Source organism: Nyctibius grandis, chromosome 13, assembly GCF_013368605.1.
Source record: "Nyctibius grandis isolate bNycGra1 chromosome 13, bNycGra1.pri, whole genome shotgun sequence".
NCBI lineage: Eukaryota > Metazoa > Chordata > Aves > Nyctibiiformes > Nyctibiidae > Nyctibius > Nyctibius grandis.
In genome coordinates, this window is record NC_090670.1 from 8,365,741 (window position 1) to 8,383,166 (window position 17,426).

General features: G+C 45.0%; 1 protein-coding gene across 1 annotated transcript in view; it reads left to right on the top strand.

Annotated features, from left to right (window-relative positions):
• GPC4 (glypican 4) overlaps positions 1-16,937 on the top strand; it is a 72,056-nt gene extending 55,119 nt beyond the window's left edge. Inside the window, exons 4-9 of the mRNA XM_068411816.1 lie at positions 3,320-3,485; positions 9,740-9,870; positions 10,076-10,222; positions 10,623-10,759; positions 12,985-13,160; positions 14,139-16,937. Of these exons, the coding sequence (XP_068267917.1) occupies positions 3,320-3,485; positions 9,740-9,870; positions 10,076-10,222; positions 10,623-10,759; positions 12,985-13,160; positions 14,139-14,347 (966 nt within the window). The 3' untranslated portion in view covers positions 14,348-16,937. The remainder of the gene's footprint in view (positions 1-3,319; positions 3,486-9,739; positions 9,871-10,075; positions 10,223-10,622; positions 10,760-12,984; positions 13,161-14,138) is intronic.
• The last annotated feature ends 489 nt before the right edge of the window (positions 16,938-17,426 follow it).

Below are 17,426 nucleotides of genomic sequence, written 5' to 3' on the forward strand. Positions count from 1 at the left end.
CAAGATAAACACAACCCCAGAACAAAGCATATCTGGGTTTACTGTTACATACAATGGTGTTTTAAGAGCTTGCACCTGGCATGGCAGAGCGAGCATGAAAAGCTTGTGAAGAATTGCCAGTGCAACATATGGCACAGCCCCCTGACAGATCCAGAGCTGATCTGGACCGGGAACGGGCCCCTTGCCAGGGGTTAAGGTTCTCTTTGCAGCCACTTGCATCAGTTCAGCATCTATCACTGTTGTAACAAGGCGCAATTGTTCATCGTCTTCCTCAAAACTCTGTCAGAGGTGATCTCTGCTAGTGCCTTTCTGTTGCTTTCTGACACCTTAAAATGCCAGATCTTGACTGATGAATTTTGCCTTTGTCTTCCTCTTCACCTCCAACTACATTGTAAACCAACAGCTTCCCTGTGGGTTACGTCCATCACTAGTTGGGGCTCGGTTCGGCAGTCACTGCAGACTGGGGTTGTCTTTTCATCGTCCCCTTTGCCATCACCCTCTGATCAGCTCTGTGTAGGGCTCAGAGCCACAAACGTACATAAGGAAGGAAGCAAAACGCCGTTTGCTTTTAATATCATCCTGGGTCTTTGTTCAAAGGACCTAATCCAAGTGTCCATCCCATGTCGTCTGCCGTGGAACGTGGGAACGCAGCTTCAGTTTTCCCTGCATCTGCTGGGATTCATAAAGATCAGCCCTTATGAAATATCAAAGCAGGGTGGATGCTGCAGGATTGCAGCCGCTCAGTGCTCGTGGGGTGAGCTGGAAACCTAAGATGGGAAGGTGCTTCCTGGGTCGCTGCTGTGCGGGTCATTTTTTGCAACAGGCTGCCATCTGCTCTCTTTAATAAAGCCGCAGCTTTCCATGATAGGGTTGGGGAAGTGTCCAGCTCCTTGTCCTGCTCCAAACTGCTCTAGCACCTGGCTGGTGCTATCAACCTTTTCCTCATTTTCTTCTTTCTTTCTAATTTTCTTCTTCTTTCATCTGAGGAGGATTCAGAGTGCTTCTTTGAGGACCAGCAGTGTTAGGATGGCCAGGATCTGCTGATAAGCCTCAGGACTAGGCGTGGAGGTCCTGGCACCTTCCGCCGAGCGTCATGGGAAGAGATTTTTATCAGAGAAATGACTAAACTATTAAACTGGGGTATCCTTCAGAGCTCTGTCTCTGGGTGTGAGATGTTGTTTAGTTCCCTCTTCCTCCCCCCACCCTGCAACTTTTTTGTTATGCGAGGACTGCACCATCTGGATGGCAGATGATACCTTTACATTTGTCTGTTTTCAGTTTTCCTACTATAAATCATCTGATTTAGCTGGTTTCTGTTGCTTGAGCTCTTCCCAGTGTTTGAACTAGCTCTGCTTTAAAGCCAGGCTGCACTGATAGGGAGCTTTCTGCTGGGGCTCCCGCTCCCGCTGTGCCTTTCAAATGTATATATATATATGTATATAATGCTCTGAAGCGTCGGAATTGGATTCTTCCACCACTACAAATAGCTTTCTACATCAAGTCTGCTTTTGCTCAGCCAAACAGGCTCCTTGCAGACAAAAGAGGGGTAAAGATGGCAAAAGAGGGGTAGAGCGATGTCTGAATGAACATTGCTGGCCAGCCAAAATCCAGGACTGAGCTTCATCAACGGCATAAGATTGTCCTTCTGTCTTTCTAACCAGTTTTCTTGCCTACTGAAGAGAAACCGTGGTCTTTCTGGAGTTGTCAGAAACACAACGGATTTTCATCTCTCGTCTCTTTTCATAAGAAAAGAGGGTTTAAAAAACTGCTGATGTTATTCACAAAGCCAGCCTGATTATGTAGTGAGTTTTTTTGTTTTCTGGTTTGTTTTGGTTAAAATCGGTTGCCTCCTAGTTTCATGTGCTGCCAGCTCGTTCTTGCACCAGAAGATCACGTTCAGTTTCTCCATAGCCCTTGTGCTGAGATGGGCTTTGCCATAGTAAGGTCCTCAGCGTATGTGTGGTACCAGGTCTTCCTTGCGTACACTCATCTCCATTCAGTCTTGTCATCCTCTCTGCCATGAAGTTGGTTTCCAGACCTCCAGCAGATGAGATCTGGAGGCCGTCCATATCTCCAGCCATGTGTCTTGAATGACTTCTCTCTTCCTCAAGGCTGCGTGTGTGTCTCCTTCTTCAGCACGATCTTGGATCATAAACTATTTAAAGCGCTCTCCCTAAATGCCTTACAAGAAGTCTCAAGAGTATCGCTTAGAACACCAGAGACCGCTTCTATTTTGTCAGCATACCTCTGATCACATCTTAATTTTCCATTTTCATATGTGGCTAATTAACACTTAAAAATTGCTCCTGAGGGAGCTTCTCCATTCAGTGCTTTAGACAGACCCACCACGTGGTCGGCACTAGTACGTGGTGCTGGAGCTAATGTTCCTCAGACCGGCTGGGGGGGAAATGGTTTCAATGAATGTTTTGAAGCTGGGCCAGAGAGTGAATCAAACATCATGAGTGACCATGAGTCACTTTGGCACATAGCCCTGTTGAGGGCTCGGGGGGTGATGTGCCTGCTGCAGATAGCTCCGCTTGCACACCCAGCGGTTGCACGTTGGCTTCGAGGGTCCTCCCAGCTTGTCCTCGGCTGCGGGGCTGTAGCTTCCACCTCCTTCGGTTGTGGGGAATGGCATTACTTAGCGTGGTGGGTGCTGAGTGTAAATGAACCTGGGTATCTGTCATGTAAATGCTGTGTTGCAGGAGTTGAATGTAAGATAAAGGAGCTGGTCTCTCTGCCGGAGAGCCCCGCTGGGCGATTGTCCTGGAGGAGCCGAGCCGCGGAGGAGGAGGGCACGCTCCCGGCGGGTTTGGTGCGGGGACAGTGGGAGGCATCCCACCCGGGCTGCTTCTTCCCAGGAAATCCTGGCATCGTTCTTCTTCAGTGTGTGTTTGCAGCGGGGCTTGGGTAGCACAGCCTTGTGTTACACCTCTTGGCTTGGTCACTTTTTACTGCCTTCCCCGAGCTGGAGTGCTGCATGTCCCCTCGGGGTTCCTGTCCTCGGAGCCCAGGGATGGGTCCCACGATACATAAGGTGTATTTCAGTGCAGATAACGTTTTGCAGAGATGGGGATCGTCCATGTCCCCTGGAGTGGCAGATACACCCACGGAGGTGAGCCAAACCCCTTCATCTGCGCCCCAGGTCCCTGGACCACATAAGTGGGGAGCTCTGACCGGATGGTGGTGTCTGACCCCATCGCATCTCCTTTGCACAGCTCTGTTCCCACCAGCCCTGGGGTAAATATGTGGGTTTTTTTTTGCTTTAGTGACTGAGGGCTAATTTTCTTCTCCTTTCCTCTTTTTTTCTCTTTTAAAGGTGAACCCCACGCCGCAGGGTACGCGAGCGCTGCTGAAAATGATGTACTGCCCGTACTGCCGAGGTCTGGTGTCGGTGAAGCCCTGTTACAACTACTGCTTTAACGTCATGAGAGGCTGCTTGGCCAACCAAGGGGACTTGGATGCTGAGTGGAATATCTTTATGGGTAAGGCAATATGGGTTGAAGCTGCATGTGAGTATATATTGATACTGCGTCCCTCGCCTGAAGAGCTTTTGTGAGTGACTGTGCTGAGCTACAGCAGGTTATTTAGGTGTCTGTGATGTGTATCTTTCCCTTCCACATCTTTGTTTACAGCACACCTTTTGCAGTTCACGTTAATCTCTAAATAAATGAGACTCTTGTTGTGCCGGTGACCTGTGTCGCAGCGAGCTTTAGGAGGATGGAGCTGCCATATACTTGTAGGCTTGGAGCATCTCTTCTTGCTGGAGCATGTGTGTGTGCAAGCTGTTTTTTCCATACAACTTCTTGTACATTGTTGTTGCCATATATCTGTCCTTCCCAAAGCCAATTTTCTGGCTTAGTCTCAGGAGTCTCCCTGTCAGCTGCAGTGAGCTTTGGGAAAAGCTGTAGGCCTGTATTTTACATTAAAAAAATTGAATGGGACATGTGTCCGAATCTGTTTTTAAACAGCTCATTTGGCGCTTGGCCACCATCCTTTTGAAATGTTGATAGGCCTTACGTGACACTGTGCAAGTGCTTTTGCCATCCTTTTCCTCCTGTTTGTTATTTCTCTTCCGTGCTTATAAAGGGTATTATTCGATATACGAAATTTAGACTGAAATGTTAAATTCTACCTTGGGTCAAGGCTCAGCAGAACTGGCAATGTATCACGTTTTAGGGACACAGGCAATAGATAGTGTTAAATGTTTTCATTTGTGCTCCTTTTCCAGGAAGCTTGATTTATCTGTGAACGAGCATCCTTTGGGAGCAGTCGCTTCATTGCAGTTAACGTGTGATGAAGTGCACATGTAAAGTATCTGCCACTACTGACAAGGCTTGCGGTACTCTTCCCATCCCACTCGTGGAAAAAAAAAAAAGACTGCTAGAAAGCAAAGATTTCCCTTTCGTTAAACTATGACATAAAAAAGGGAAATTACTTATAATTGGCATTTCAGGCTAGATTTAAACCTTAGAACTTGTTTTCCCGTGTTTTGCACGCTGGCCTTTCGCTTCACTGCCTATGCCAACTGGATGTGTGCAGGGTATTATTTTCAGAAGGTATTTTTTTGCATGGGTATTCCATATAGGGAGTTAAATGTGACGCTAAACTGGGTTTCCAAGTCATTCTCTGGCAGGCTGACACCCCCCACCATTCCTCCCAGCCGTCTTTCTCATGAGAATATTAAGTATTTCAGCTACAATTGTTGCTGAAATAGCTCAAAGCCAGGAGACTTGCAAACATCTAGTCCAAGTAGAAAAGAGGAATCCCATGAAAGGGAAGGGCATAATGCCAGAAAACAGACAAAAGCACAAGCAGCTAATTGCTGTAGGTGGTATGCAGCTAAAAACGAATCTCAGGGGAAGGCAGCGAGCCCTGTCACACGAGACTGATCAGGGACTGCATACAATAATTACGATTATTAAACAAGACAAAATAAATAAATGCGATTCCAGGTTGGAAGCAAAGCTTTCTTCTTGCAGTGTTTCATCCCCAAGGGGCTTCTTGCCCACTCATTACTTAAGTAGGTATTAAGCCTCGTTACATTTATTGGCAGTATTTGCTTGGTTCTTGCACTCTGGGTTGATTCTTGCAGTGGAATATGGATACTGGAAACTTCAGCTGTTCTTTCTTTAGACAGTTTAATAACTGAACAGGTGCTGGTTGTGTTCCAGATTTTGGTTTCTATCTCAGTTTGCCACTTGAGGCAAATTAAGTTGGATAGATCTGGTGTTTGGGGCAGGGCATATATCACAAATATCCTCTGTGTGTGTGTGTTTAAAAGTTTAAATAAATAAATAAAAAACCAACCCCCCCCAAAACCACCCCCCAACAAAAGAAAATCCCCACCTGCATAGGCTCAATGCTATTTTGCTCTCAGGTTTAAGTACTAAGTTATGGCAATGATTTATTACGTGTCAAAACCAGATTTTGAACCTATCGAAATAAAGATAGTTAAATGGGAGAACTTGCAAAAAATGCTGCAAGTATTTGGGTGCATGTGCCTAGGAAATACGCGTGCACATGTGTTAGCGGGTCTATATGTAAGTCACTTATGTAAAGCTTTTCCAAACTGGGATGTAAAGTTTGTAGGTTTTTTGAGGCAAGAGGACTTCATACTTCCTTACTTTTTCAAAGTACCATTTAAAGTTGCGGCATATGAAATAATGTCCGAATTGTACTCTTGTCTCCCATTTAACTATCTTTAAATTATTTCACCCTCCATTCCTGAAACAATTGTACACCAATTAGACAGGGGTATACTTTGTTTCAAGCAAGCTGTTGGGGGGGGTTGGAGCTTTCCTGAATGAACAGTGTTAATCTTCAGTGCCTTTTCATTATATTTTTTTTTTTCCCCACAAAGGTTTAACTCTGCTCAAAGATGTCGGATTCAGGCTCCATATACATATCTGAGTACTACTTTGTGTGCAAAGAATTTTTTCCCCCTTTAAAAAAAAAAAAAAAAAAAAGATTGTTATTAATGAATGGTCAAGGTCTTCCCCCTCCTTCCCTCCCCTTTTAAATCAGATCTTGGGGTTAAGACTGAAAACTGCCTTTTGTTCCTCAAGTCAGACAGTGAGGCTGAAGATGTGGGTTTCTGATTATCGGTGGCACAATGCGAAAGAATTGCTTTCCTTCATGAGAGCGAGGTGCTTTGTCGCCAAGGATTGTCTCAATGCCAGTAGCAAGGACAAATGTATGCAGGAGGAAAAGGGTCTTTAAGGGTTGGCGCTATATGGTGTGGGTTGGGGTTTTCTCCACCCCACCCCCCCCTCCACAAAATCCACTTCTGTCTCCCCATCACAGGGAGGAGAGACAGTCTTTGTCACGCTGTGTGTTTGTAATAAGTGCCCAGGGTACATTTTTCACTCTGCCATATTTTCTTTTTTTTTTTTTTTTTTGGGGGGGGGGGAAGCAGATCTGAGCCACCTCACCGTGGCTTATAAATACCAATTATTTTGCACCAGAGATGGGGCAAAAGAATTAATATTTATAATCAACACCTCTCTCCCAATAACGGAAAATCTTTTTGGGAGACGAGTTGCACCAAAGCTTCATGTCTGGGTTCAGTGTGGTGAGCCTTCCCTCTCAACGTGCTAGCGTTATCTTGAACCCCAGCCAACCCTCTTAATGTCAAATGTGGCTGCCAGAGGGGATTGCTGCTGGTGGGAGGTGAAGGTTTGCAGGATGCCCCCAAAATCAAAACTGTGGATGAGGTAGAGCCCCCACCGCCCTTTTTTTTTTTTTTTTTTTTGCCTTTTTAATGAAAGTTTATTTCATTTAGTGCTCCTTGCCAGTATCAATCCCAGCTCCTGAAGAGCTCCAGTTGAATATCTTCTCCAAGGGCGATTATTACTTTCCTTATCTTTTCTCGCCAGCTTTGGCAGCTCTGCTGGAGGCCGAATGCATTTTCTCTCTGGGCAGTCAAAGCGGAGGCTGCATTCCTGGGCTGTGATACATGTAACGCCGTGGCACCCCCACTAACAAAGGACCCAATTCGCTCTACATTCCCATGGTCTTGTGGATGGCCTGCCCGGCTCAAAGTTTACAAAGACGCCAAACAGCCAGAAGAATTGGGGTTTATGTTTCCTTTCAGTCTTTCACAAACACTTTATTGATCTGCGGCCTTTCCTGGCCACTCAGAGAATTAAGTAGTTACAAAATAGAATGATTTTTCTTTTTTTTTTTTTTTTTTTAAACTATGCATTTTGTGTGTTTTATTATCTGTCTATTCATAATATTTTTATCTGAAATGAGTGGCTTCCTGCAAACTGCGCTGGGATGTTCTTTATGCGCGTGAAAAACCCCAAAAGCTTTGACAATGACGAACACATTTAAGTTGTGCTCCACTTGTTTACAAAAGTCTCCATTTGGTAGCACATCAAAAGCATTTTTCTCCCCTCTAGCACAATGGTATATTCATGCTAGCAGTCATTACTCAGAGATTTGAAGCATCACTTTATTGGAGCCCACCACAATACAGTCTGAGACTCTTTGTTTCGTTTGTTATTACCTTCTTTTTTTTTCTTTTTTTTTTTTTTTAAACAAAAAAATGCATTTAGTTCGGACCTGTTTGTAGTCCCTGACTAAATTCCAGACATGGTGCTGGTGGTGTGTGCCTGTGGGGCGAGGGGCTTTCCTGGGGGCTCCAGCTCTGCCCGGGGTTCACTCCCTAAGCACCTGCACCGTGGCAGAGCTGCACGAGTCCCGGATGACGTGGTTTTTAGGATGGGTTGATTGAGTGTTTGACCCTTAACTAACACCCAGCAAACCTTTGCAATACTGAACTGCCTTTAAAAAGTGGATTTACAGGCTAGGAAGACATCTGCAATTCATGTGGGAGGTTTGGTGTTGGATTTATTATTATTATTATTATTATTATTATTATTATTATTATTATTACCATTATTGTTATTTAAATAACAAATAGCTTATTTGTATATTTATCATCAGCTTATGTTTTTTTAGCATAGTTTAACATGACTTGGGCACTAAGGCAGGGCTATTACTGAATTGTTCAGTGTGTGGAATATCTTTATAGGGCTTTAACAGGTAGCCGGATCTCGCGGAAGTTTTCTGCTTGTTGAAAGTACCTTCAGCGCTTAGGAGGAGGATGGATGTCACGAGAAACACTTTTCAAGAGATATTAATAGCCTGACTGTGAAACACCCATTTCTCCTTAATGAAAGAGAACAGGCGTATCCTTGGGAGTGTGGAGGAGCTCCTCAGGAGAAGGTTTCCTCGGGGCTGGAGGGGCCGTTGTGCCCGGGCCTCCCACGTCATGCAGGCTAGGAAAAACTGAAGAATCAAATGCAACTGGAAAATTACGAGTTTGTGGCAGAACATCTTGAAGTGACATGGGAGAGGAAATGGGGCGCTTTAGGATTGAGGGACCACAGTGAAAACTAACGTTAAATAAAGGTTGCGATGGGCGAGAAGAGCCTAGTGCTTAGCACCAGGCGCGTACCTGGAGGCACCTTCTAGGGGAGTACAGAGAGAGGGCTTAAATGTAATGCAGGGTGAAAGCTTTAATGCCAGTAATAATTTCCCAGAGGAAGTAGTGGATGTTCAGTAGCTGCTATGTTTAATGATGAGGACGTGCATGTCGGCACAGGAGGAGTAACCTGGTGTTGGCTGAGGTGCTTTTCCATCTCCCCTTGCCTAGAGATGTGCCAAATATATCATTAGTGCACAGCGGTTACCCTGGTCTCATGCAGTCTCCCTCATGCAAGTTGTCCATGTAATGCCAGAAGGTACAATCCCTCGGCTTCCCCAGGCACGGCAAAGCCTCTAGCTTTCCACAAGGGAGAGATGGTGGCGATGATCATCTTGGGCCCTTCTGCATTGGTGTCTTGGCATTCAGGACTAGCATGAAGAAGCCGGTGGCTTTGAAAGCAGTCTTGAAAAACAAATGACACAAGGCAACCTTTAATAAACGAGCATGGAGAGGAGGGTGTTAGTAATGCTTGTTCTGATGGGAGGAGCTGATTACAAGCTGCTTGTTGGCAGGCTGTGATGGCTCTCCTTCGTTTAATGCAGCTTTTGATGTATATGAGCCCACGGCTTGGTGCTGGCAGCCTGTAAGTGCTTGGTGAAGTTGTAGGCTCTGGGAACAGAGCAAAATGTTTCCTGGAGATGTGTGCTGGTCAGAAGCGACATTGCAGAGGTTAATGTCTGTGTGCTCAGTCCGTTCATAGAATCATAGGATGGTTTGGGTTGGAAGGGACCTTAAAGATCATCTATTTCCAACCCCCCTGCCACGGGCAGGGACACCTTCCCCTAGACCAGGTTGCTCAAAGCCCTATCCAGCCTGGCCTTAAACACTGCCAGGGAGGGGGCACCCACAGCTTCTCTGGGCAACCTGTGCCAGTGCCTCCCCACCCTCACAGTAAAGAATTTCTTCCTAATATCTAATCTAAATCTCCCCTCTTTCAGTTTAAAACTGTTCCCCCTCATCCTATCACCACATGCCCTTGTAAAAAGCCCCTCTCCAGCTTTCCTGTAGCCCCTTCAGGTACTGAAAGGCTGCTGTAAGGTCTCCCCAGAGCCTTCTCTTCTCCAGGCTGAACAACCTCAACTCTCTCAGCCCATCTTCATAGGAGAGGTGCTCCAGCCCTCTGATCATCTTTGTGGCCCTCCTCTGGACTCGCTCTAACAGCTCCATGTCCTGTTACCCTTGTTATATCTGTTATCCTTGAAGCTCTTCCATTAAAAGTCTTTGTTTCTCTCGTTGTGTTAGATTCAATGCTGCTGGTAGCAGAGAGGCTGGAGGGTCCCTTCAACATCGAGTCCGTTATGGACCCCATCGATGTGAAGATTTCGGATGCGATCATGAACATGCAGGAGAACAGCATGCAGGTGTCTCAGAAGGTAAGTGGGCCAAGAGGACACTTGGGCTTTATTTATCCAATGTGGTTTATTTCCCTATTCTCGTCAATATGGTTTTTTTCTTTAATGCCCTTTCAAGTATATATAAAGCTGATGTATTATTTTGGGTAGGTGCTGGGTTGGAGCCTGGAGAAGGGAGGTTCTTGTGACCTCCCATTTCATAAAACCCTTTCCTTCTCTCACATAGGTTTTCCAGGGATGCGGCCAGCCAAAAACGCTTGCCCAGGGCCGGACTGCCCGCTCTGTCTCCGAAGGTGGTTTCAGCGCTCGTTTCAGACCCTACAACCCGGAGGAGCGGCCGACTACGGCCGCCGGCACAAGCTTGGACCGACTGGTGAGTGCCTGGTCCTGCCGGGGCTGTGCAGGCGCTTCGCACCAGTGTACTGCAGCGTATAATTTTCCATTTGTAATTTACAGGGTTTCTTAATATTCCTTGGCTGTCTTAAACTCTCTGAGGGGTGTAACCTGCCCGTGGCTCTAGACATGAATTACCTCAATGCTTCTATGTCAGAAAAGTGCCTGTTTTAAAGGCTTGGCTTATGAGTAATATGTGTTTGAAGAGCGGTGTTTACTTTTGTATTAAAAAAGTAAATCAACCATCAAAACACGCAGCCTGAAGATCTGGCCTCTACACGTCTGTGGTGATAAAAAAATACCTTTCCAGCTTCACTTTTAATGAGTGTTTGGTATTCTTGATTATGTCCTGTGTTTTTTTTTTTTCTTTTCTTTAATAGGTTACTGATGTGAAAGAGAAGCTGAAGCAAGCCAAAAAATTTTGGTCATCTCTCCCTGGCAACATTTGCAATGATGAAAAGATGTCTGTAGGCGCTGTCAATGAGAACGAGTGCTGGAACGGGAGCGCCAAGAGCAGGTTTGGCGATGCTGCTGCCCCGGTTAACTCTCTCCCTCTCGCCCCAGCCTTTCCTGGCGTGCTGGCCCCTCTCCCTGAGCCCTCTTCTCATACAGGAGTGACCCCAGCTCCCCGAGACAGGCTGCTGCCATTACCCCCCCCCTTTTTTTTTTTTTTTTTTTTTTAGATGGGAGAGCTTGAACGCAAAGCTAACGGGTTGTCCAAGCTCTACGTGGTGGCTTGTTTTAAAGGAGGGAAGTGACTCTAGATACCCAGATACGGCATCTCTCCTTGGACTTAAACTTCTTACTGGTTCCTCCTGGGTTTGGGGAGATGATTTGTACAAAATCCTGTATCACGGCCGCAGAGCAGGGATGCTCGTGGTGTCTGGCAGCGGTGTTGCCCCAGTGTCCCCAGTTGGTGTTTCTACCAGGAGCTATTGCTGGGTTCCTTGTTGAACCTGCAAGGGCAGGGGAGATGGAGGCTGGTGAAAGGTCCTCTTCTCTGCTGCTGAGGTCAGTGGCATGAGGAGGCCAGTGGTTTTCATACATTTTTTTTTTTATGGAAAAATAGTTACAAAACTTTTTTTTCCCCCCTTCTTTTTCTTGTAAGGAAGAAATTAACAACACATGAATAAGCCAAAAGTTTTGTGTCATATGGTTTATGTAACTGTTTAACTTTTATTTTGGAAATAGAAGTTTCTTTTTTTCTGTTTGCTTACTGAGGAAAGAAGCAAAATCCAAGATGTTCCATTAAAAAAAAATACTTGTCCAGGGTTTTCCAGCAGTTTTTCTAAGTAATAGCAGTTCTTGCCCTTAATATTTTTGGGGCACGGGAATGAGCCGTGCTGCATAAATCTTGCATTATTTTTTGTGTGCCTGAAACTCTGCCTCGCTTGGCCAGGGTGATGGTTTGGGTCTTGGTGACAAGCAACGGCTCTGCCCTCCTGAGGTCTTGTTTATCAGCAGCTTGTACAGGGCTTTTCACAGCAGATTTCCCCAGTGCACGCAAGGGCTGGCTCCAGTAAGGAGGGGAGACGGAGACTTGGCAGCACTGGGCAAGGAGACAGAGGGGAGGCTGGACATCCGATGTGCGTTGTGCAGCATATTTTGCTTTGCTGTTACTATTTTCTCTGTGGCTCCAATAAGCTAAAAGTTCAGTAGTCTTCCATGCTTTGGTCTCTCTCTGACTTCTTTGAAACATATAATATTGATCACAAATAATAAAAAAACCACCACTAGTAATAATAATAATAGTAACCTCTCCCATATATAGGACAGAGTTTGAGCATGCCCTTCAGATGTATGCTTATATCTCACTGCCTGGTCTCCAGGATTAGTAGATTGTGCTAAAGGCTTTTCTCTCTCTCGTGATACTGATGTTGGCACCATAACTAAGAAAAGTAATGTTTTATTCTGTTAAACAGTGATTTTTCTTGCAAGTCAGGTAATTGGAGGAGGGGAAAAAAGTTATGTATCCCTTCTCTATAAGACGATAATCCAAATACCTGTTTCAGGAGATGTATTTAGTTGGGTTTTGTTGCTCAGTCTCTCTTTTAAACAAAGAGGCCATATGTGTGTTCAGACCTGAGCACGCACACCTACTCAGGCCGAGCAGCTCAGCTCTCCTCTGCTTTGATGCGTGGGGTTACATTATCTCATCTTCAACATCACAGGTGTTTCTCCTGCTGGGATTATTAGGGAAGTTGCATCTCATGTCTGCGTGTTGAGAAGTACACATTTAATACCCCAGCTTGATGGTTAAGGTGCATTATGCAAAGCCAGAATGACACTCTTGCCTCCAACAGTTACTATAGGTTTCTCTGGGATAACTATGGCCCCAGAGGTTGTTTTCCCGAAAGTGTCATCTAACTGGGCGTCAAGGCATCTCAGCAGCTTTTTTTGCTCTGTTGCCTGCAGCCAGCTGATTTATGCTGTTGTAAGCCATTATTATTATAAACCCCACATCCTCCTTCTCTTTTCCAGTTGAGGAGAAAATTGTCTTTCCCCTGCCTTTGTGGCACTGGGTATATGAAAACAGTGTTTAATTCCACATGCCGCAGAGAGGGGAGATGGCATAAGAAGCCGGAGAAGGGCTTGTGGGCATGTGGGAAGATCACGTTGGACTCAGAATATCACCCAGGCTGGAAATGGGGGTGGCATTGCTGAGTTCCCATGCTGTCACACTTCGGCGCAGGACCCCACCGAGCTGCAGCTCCGGTACCAGCAGGAACGGTTTCTTTTCAGGTATGACTTTGCGGTGACTGGAAACGGCTTAGCAAGCCAAGTGAATAACCCGGAGGTAGAAGTTGACATTACCAAGCCAGACATGGTGATTCGCCGGCAAATCATGGCTCTGCGGGTGATGACCAACAAGCTGAAGAATGCGTACAGTGGGAACGATGTCGACTTCATTGACATAAGTATGTTTGCTGTTGTTTGCCTTTTGCTTTTTCTTTTTCCCTTTTAAATTGGATTTCATGCTAACATGGGGTAGCTGGTTAAGCTTCAGCTGTGCATAAGCGTGTTAGTAAAGAGGGTGGGAACCAGCATCGCTGACTGGCTGTGTGAGGTGGGTTGTTCCCATAGAATCATAGAACGGTTTGGGTTGGAAGGGACCTTTAGAGGTCATCTAGTCCAACCTCCCTGCAATAAGCAGGGACACCTTCAACTTGATCAGGTTACACAGAGCCCTGTCCAGCCTGACCTTGAATGTTTCCAGGGATGGGGCATCTACCAGGGCAACCTGTTCCAGTGTTTCACCACCTTCATTGTAAAAAAGTTCTTCCTTATATCTAGTCTGAATCTACCCTCATTTAGTTTAAAGCTATTAGCCCTTGTCCTAATGCAACAGGTCCTATTAAATAGTTTGTCCCCATCTTTCTCATAAGCCCTCTTTAAGTATTGAAAGGCCGCAATAAGGTCTTCCCGGAGCCTTCTCTTCTCCAGGCTGAACACCCCCCAACTCTCAGTCTGTCCTCATAGGAGAGGTGCTCCAGCACTCTGATCATTTTTTGTGTCACTCCCCTGGACCTGCTCCAACAGGCCCATGTCTTTCCTGTGCTGAGGACCCCAGAGCTGGATGCAGCACTGCAGGTGGGGCCTCACAAGGGGCAAAGGGGCAGAATCACCTCCCTCGACCTGCTGGCCACGCTGCTTTTGATGCAGCCCAGGATACGGTTGGCCTTCTGGGCTGCGAGTGCACATTGCCAGCTCATGTCCAGCTTTTCATCCACCAGCACGGATGGGTGTGACGAACGGCACGCAAAAGTCGCATTAAAAAATTAAAATGTCAAAAGATGCCCGTGCTTGCATTTTTTCCCCCCCTCGCTGCCTTCTGCAAGTGAAGCCTCGCGCTGCAGACGGCAGAGGAGGACAACCCGTGTGTTTGTCTCCCGCAGGTGAGGAGAGCAGCGGGGAGGAGAGCGGCAGCGGCTGCGAGCTCCAGCAGTGCTCCCCGGAGTTCGAGTTCAACGCCACCGAAGTCACTGGGAACTCCAACAAGAGCGATAAGAACGTGAACACTTCTGCCGCTACCAGGAGCAGTTTATCACAAGCAGCCTTGCTCCTTAGCATTTTGTTCTTGGCCATGCAAAGACAATGGAGATAATTGTGCAGTGTAGGGGAGGGGAAAAAAAAGACTTTTATTATCAAAGTTAGAAGGCACCTGCTTTCACTTTTATACCATCTAGGGACTTTGCTTTTTAAGTTAATGGACAACCGTGTACAGTTTTTACTATGTTGCCACTGGTTTTAAGATACTGATTATTTTTGTTTCCCTTGCTATTCTGGGAATAACAGGAACGGGGTCTACCAGTCTGTCCCGTTCACCAAGAGTCCATGTTAGAGGTGGATAACAAAAATGTATATACAAGCCTGTAGTTAGCTCTGCATTTGTGTCTTTATCACTTTTCTTTTTTTTTTTTATTTTATTTTACCATATTTCTTACGAAAACAAAAAATCCCCAGGGTCATCTCTTGGCCTGTAACAAGTATGCATTTCTGAAATGAGAAATATCTGTACAGAAGCAGGTTTTATTTATCATGTTATCTTACAGGGAAAAAATAATTGCCCAACAAGCAGAAAACATGTTTCATGTAGTTAACTTCCCATTTATCCACATTATGTTAGTTGCCTTATCTGGAAAGAAGTGGAAGTAATTTGTCTTTATTATGCGGTCAAACAGAAGGTGAAGGCAGAGCTGGTCAGTGTGCCAAGTGCCCTGTTTGCATAGGGCGTTAATGCCAGGAGCAGGCTGTACTTTCTTTACAGGAGGTTTGGTTATATTGGAAGAAAAACCAGAGAGTTCCAGTTCTGCAGACGCTAAGAAGAGTTGTCGTTTGTTCCCTGGGATCCTTGCAATTAGCTGTAACTCCTGTAGGTCAGTTCCTGACGTGCATCCCCCATGGGAATAAGGCATTAAACTTGGTCAGTTGGAAGCAACTTGTCGTGTCGCAGATCCAAATGCCAACACGTGTCTTGTCTGCAAGTTTGTTAGATGAATGCTGGATTAATTTTGTTGTTGTTGTTGTTTGTTTTTAAGGAATACTTTGTGGGAGGGGAGGCGGGGAGGTGTCAGGTTTGTTTTTGCAAGAGTTTTGTTTCCTCTGCGATCGGGTAAATGGGAAGGAGCAGGCGGGCAGCACCCCGCGGCACTGTTGCAGGCTGATGGGAGTAGGAGCAGGCAGGAGCTGGCAGGGCTGAAAACATGAAATACCCCTTTTTGGTGTGTTTGGTCTCCAGGGAGCTGGTGCCAAGTGGCTGTAGCTTTTTGACACTACCCAAGACACTTTCTACCTGTGCTTTTGCAGTTGGAACAGTGTTGCGGTGAACGGCAACTCATTAATAAAAGAAATGTATATTTTTAAGAAAAGAGATGAAATAATTTTTTAAAAGAGTTTAAGGAAAGCAAAGTCTTTGGAAAGACTCAAAATTATTCTGCACATCTCCTCCTGCTTGACGTAGCTTTTAGGTCTGGCTGGACGCTGGGATCCGGCCAGGAGAGCAATCCAGAGAGAGAGGGTTTGCTATATTCCACCCTTGTGTTGTAAGGATAATTTTCTATTTTTATATTGAAGCATTAATTACTTGTTAGCTCAGGGTCAGCGTTATATTCAACTTTATTTTCACACCAAATTTCTGCAAAGCTATAAAGACAGAATATTCTTGGCTGGTATAAACAATCCTGGAGGCTTAATTTTACTAGAAGTAGCCAGTTATTTATTAAAACATGATGTTAGTAGAGTAGGGATATTCTGGCTAGATTATTTTTCTTTAGAAAATAAATCATGGAAGCATAAAATTACAAAAGTTATAAATTTATGTGTGGGAAAAAATGGATTGTAAATAGCTAAGTTGCCTTGCGAGGAATTGGAAAATGTGCTGATACTTAGAAACTACCTCAGTTCTGAGGAATTTCCTTTCTAGCTTTGAGTGCTATTACATTTACTTGGTAGAAGTGAATCTGGTCTCCAATATGTAGCTGAAAGAGTTATCCCTATAGACCTTGTTAGATTGTTTTTAATTTAGAGGGTTGAACTACATCCAGCTGTTTTCTTTCAGCTAAGTTCCCTAACAAAGAGAATTTCTGAATTAAATATTGCTGATGGTTTCCATGACTTTTCCTGATTTGTTTGGTTTCATGGCATTTTCTGATTGCCCTTTAATTATTTAAATGGTTCTAGCCATTTGAATTTTAATCCTGAAATAAACAAACCTTAGATGCACTACCATTGTAAATATATCGCAGTAAGGTCTGACTGGATAACCCTTCTGGCTTATACCCAGCTGGCAGGCCGGCAAAGTTATATGAAAAAAAAAAAAAATAAATTAAACTTCTTCAGAGCTCAGAGAATGGTGAAACAAAAGCCCTTGTGTTCGGAGGGGCTGACTCCTCCAACATCTCCCTTCTTGGCATAAGTGTTCATATGTAAGAAAGCTGCTTGTAAATTCTCCTTCTGTCAAGCGTTTCTGCTCAGAAAAACATTTCTGAATTTATATTTATCGTTTTACATCTAATGGCTTACTAATTCTTATTCCTTAGTTTGGTACAAGCCAACAATGCAAAGACCTGCCGTGAGTTTTAAGCGTGTCCAGTTGACTTTGTTAACAGCACAACGATCCTCTGCTGTATAAAGGACAGATTTGTCACCTGGGGCTACAGGAAACGAGAGTAAACATCAATGTAGGATGATCAAAAGTTGTGTTCCTGCTTTTATTTTGTGTTTGTGTGTGAAATCGGCTCGCTGACATGAGCTTGTAAACTAAACCATACGGGTGGGGATGAGGCATGCTGCTGGCTTTGAGGAAGGCATGTGCTCCATTCTTTCAAGTATTTCTTTTTTTTTTTTTTTTTTTTTCACATAACTGTTGCCATTATGATAGTGTTTTAAAGAAAAATTCCCATACATAGAATTAATAATTAAAATTAATGGAATCTGTAACAAGCTTCAAGTGCAAATGAACCAGAGAGGTGGTGCTCTTGGCGGCATGTGAGGTGTTGTCTCCCAAAGAGCTGGAATAAAAAAATACAGCCCTTGAAGGGGGAAAGGGAAAGCAAATAATGGGACTCTTGTAGTCAGAGTGTCTCTTGTTTTGTGCTCTGGTGGGTGATGTGGCCATAAGTCGGTACAAGTGACCAGGGCAACAAGAGTCCTCCTGCACCCCTGGGCAGGGTCCTGCCCCCCGG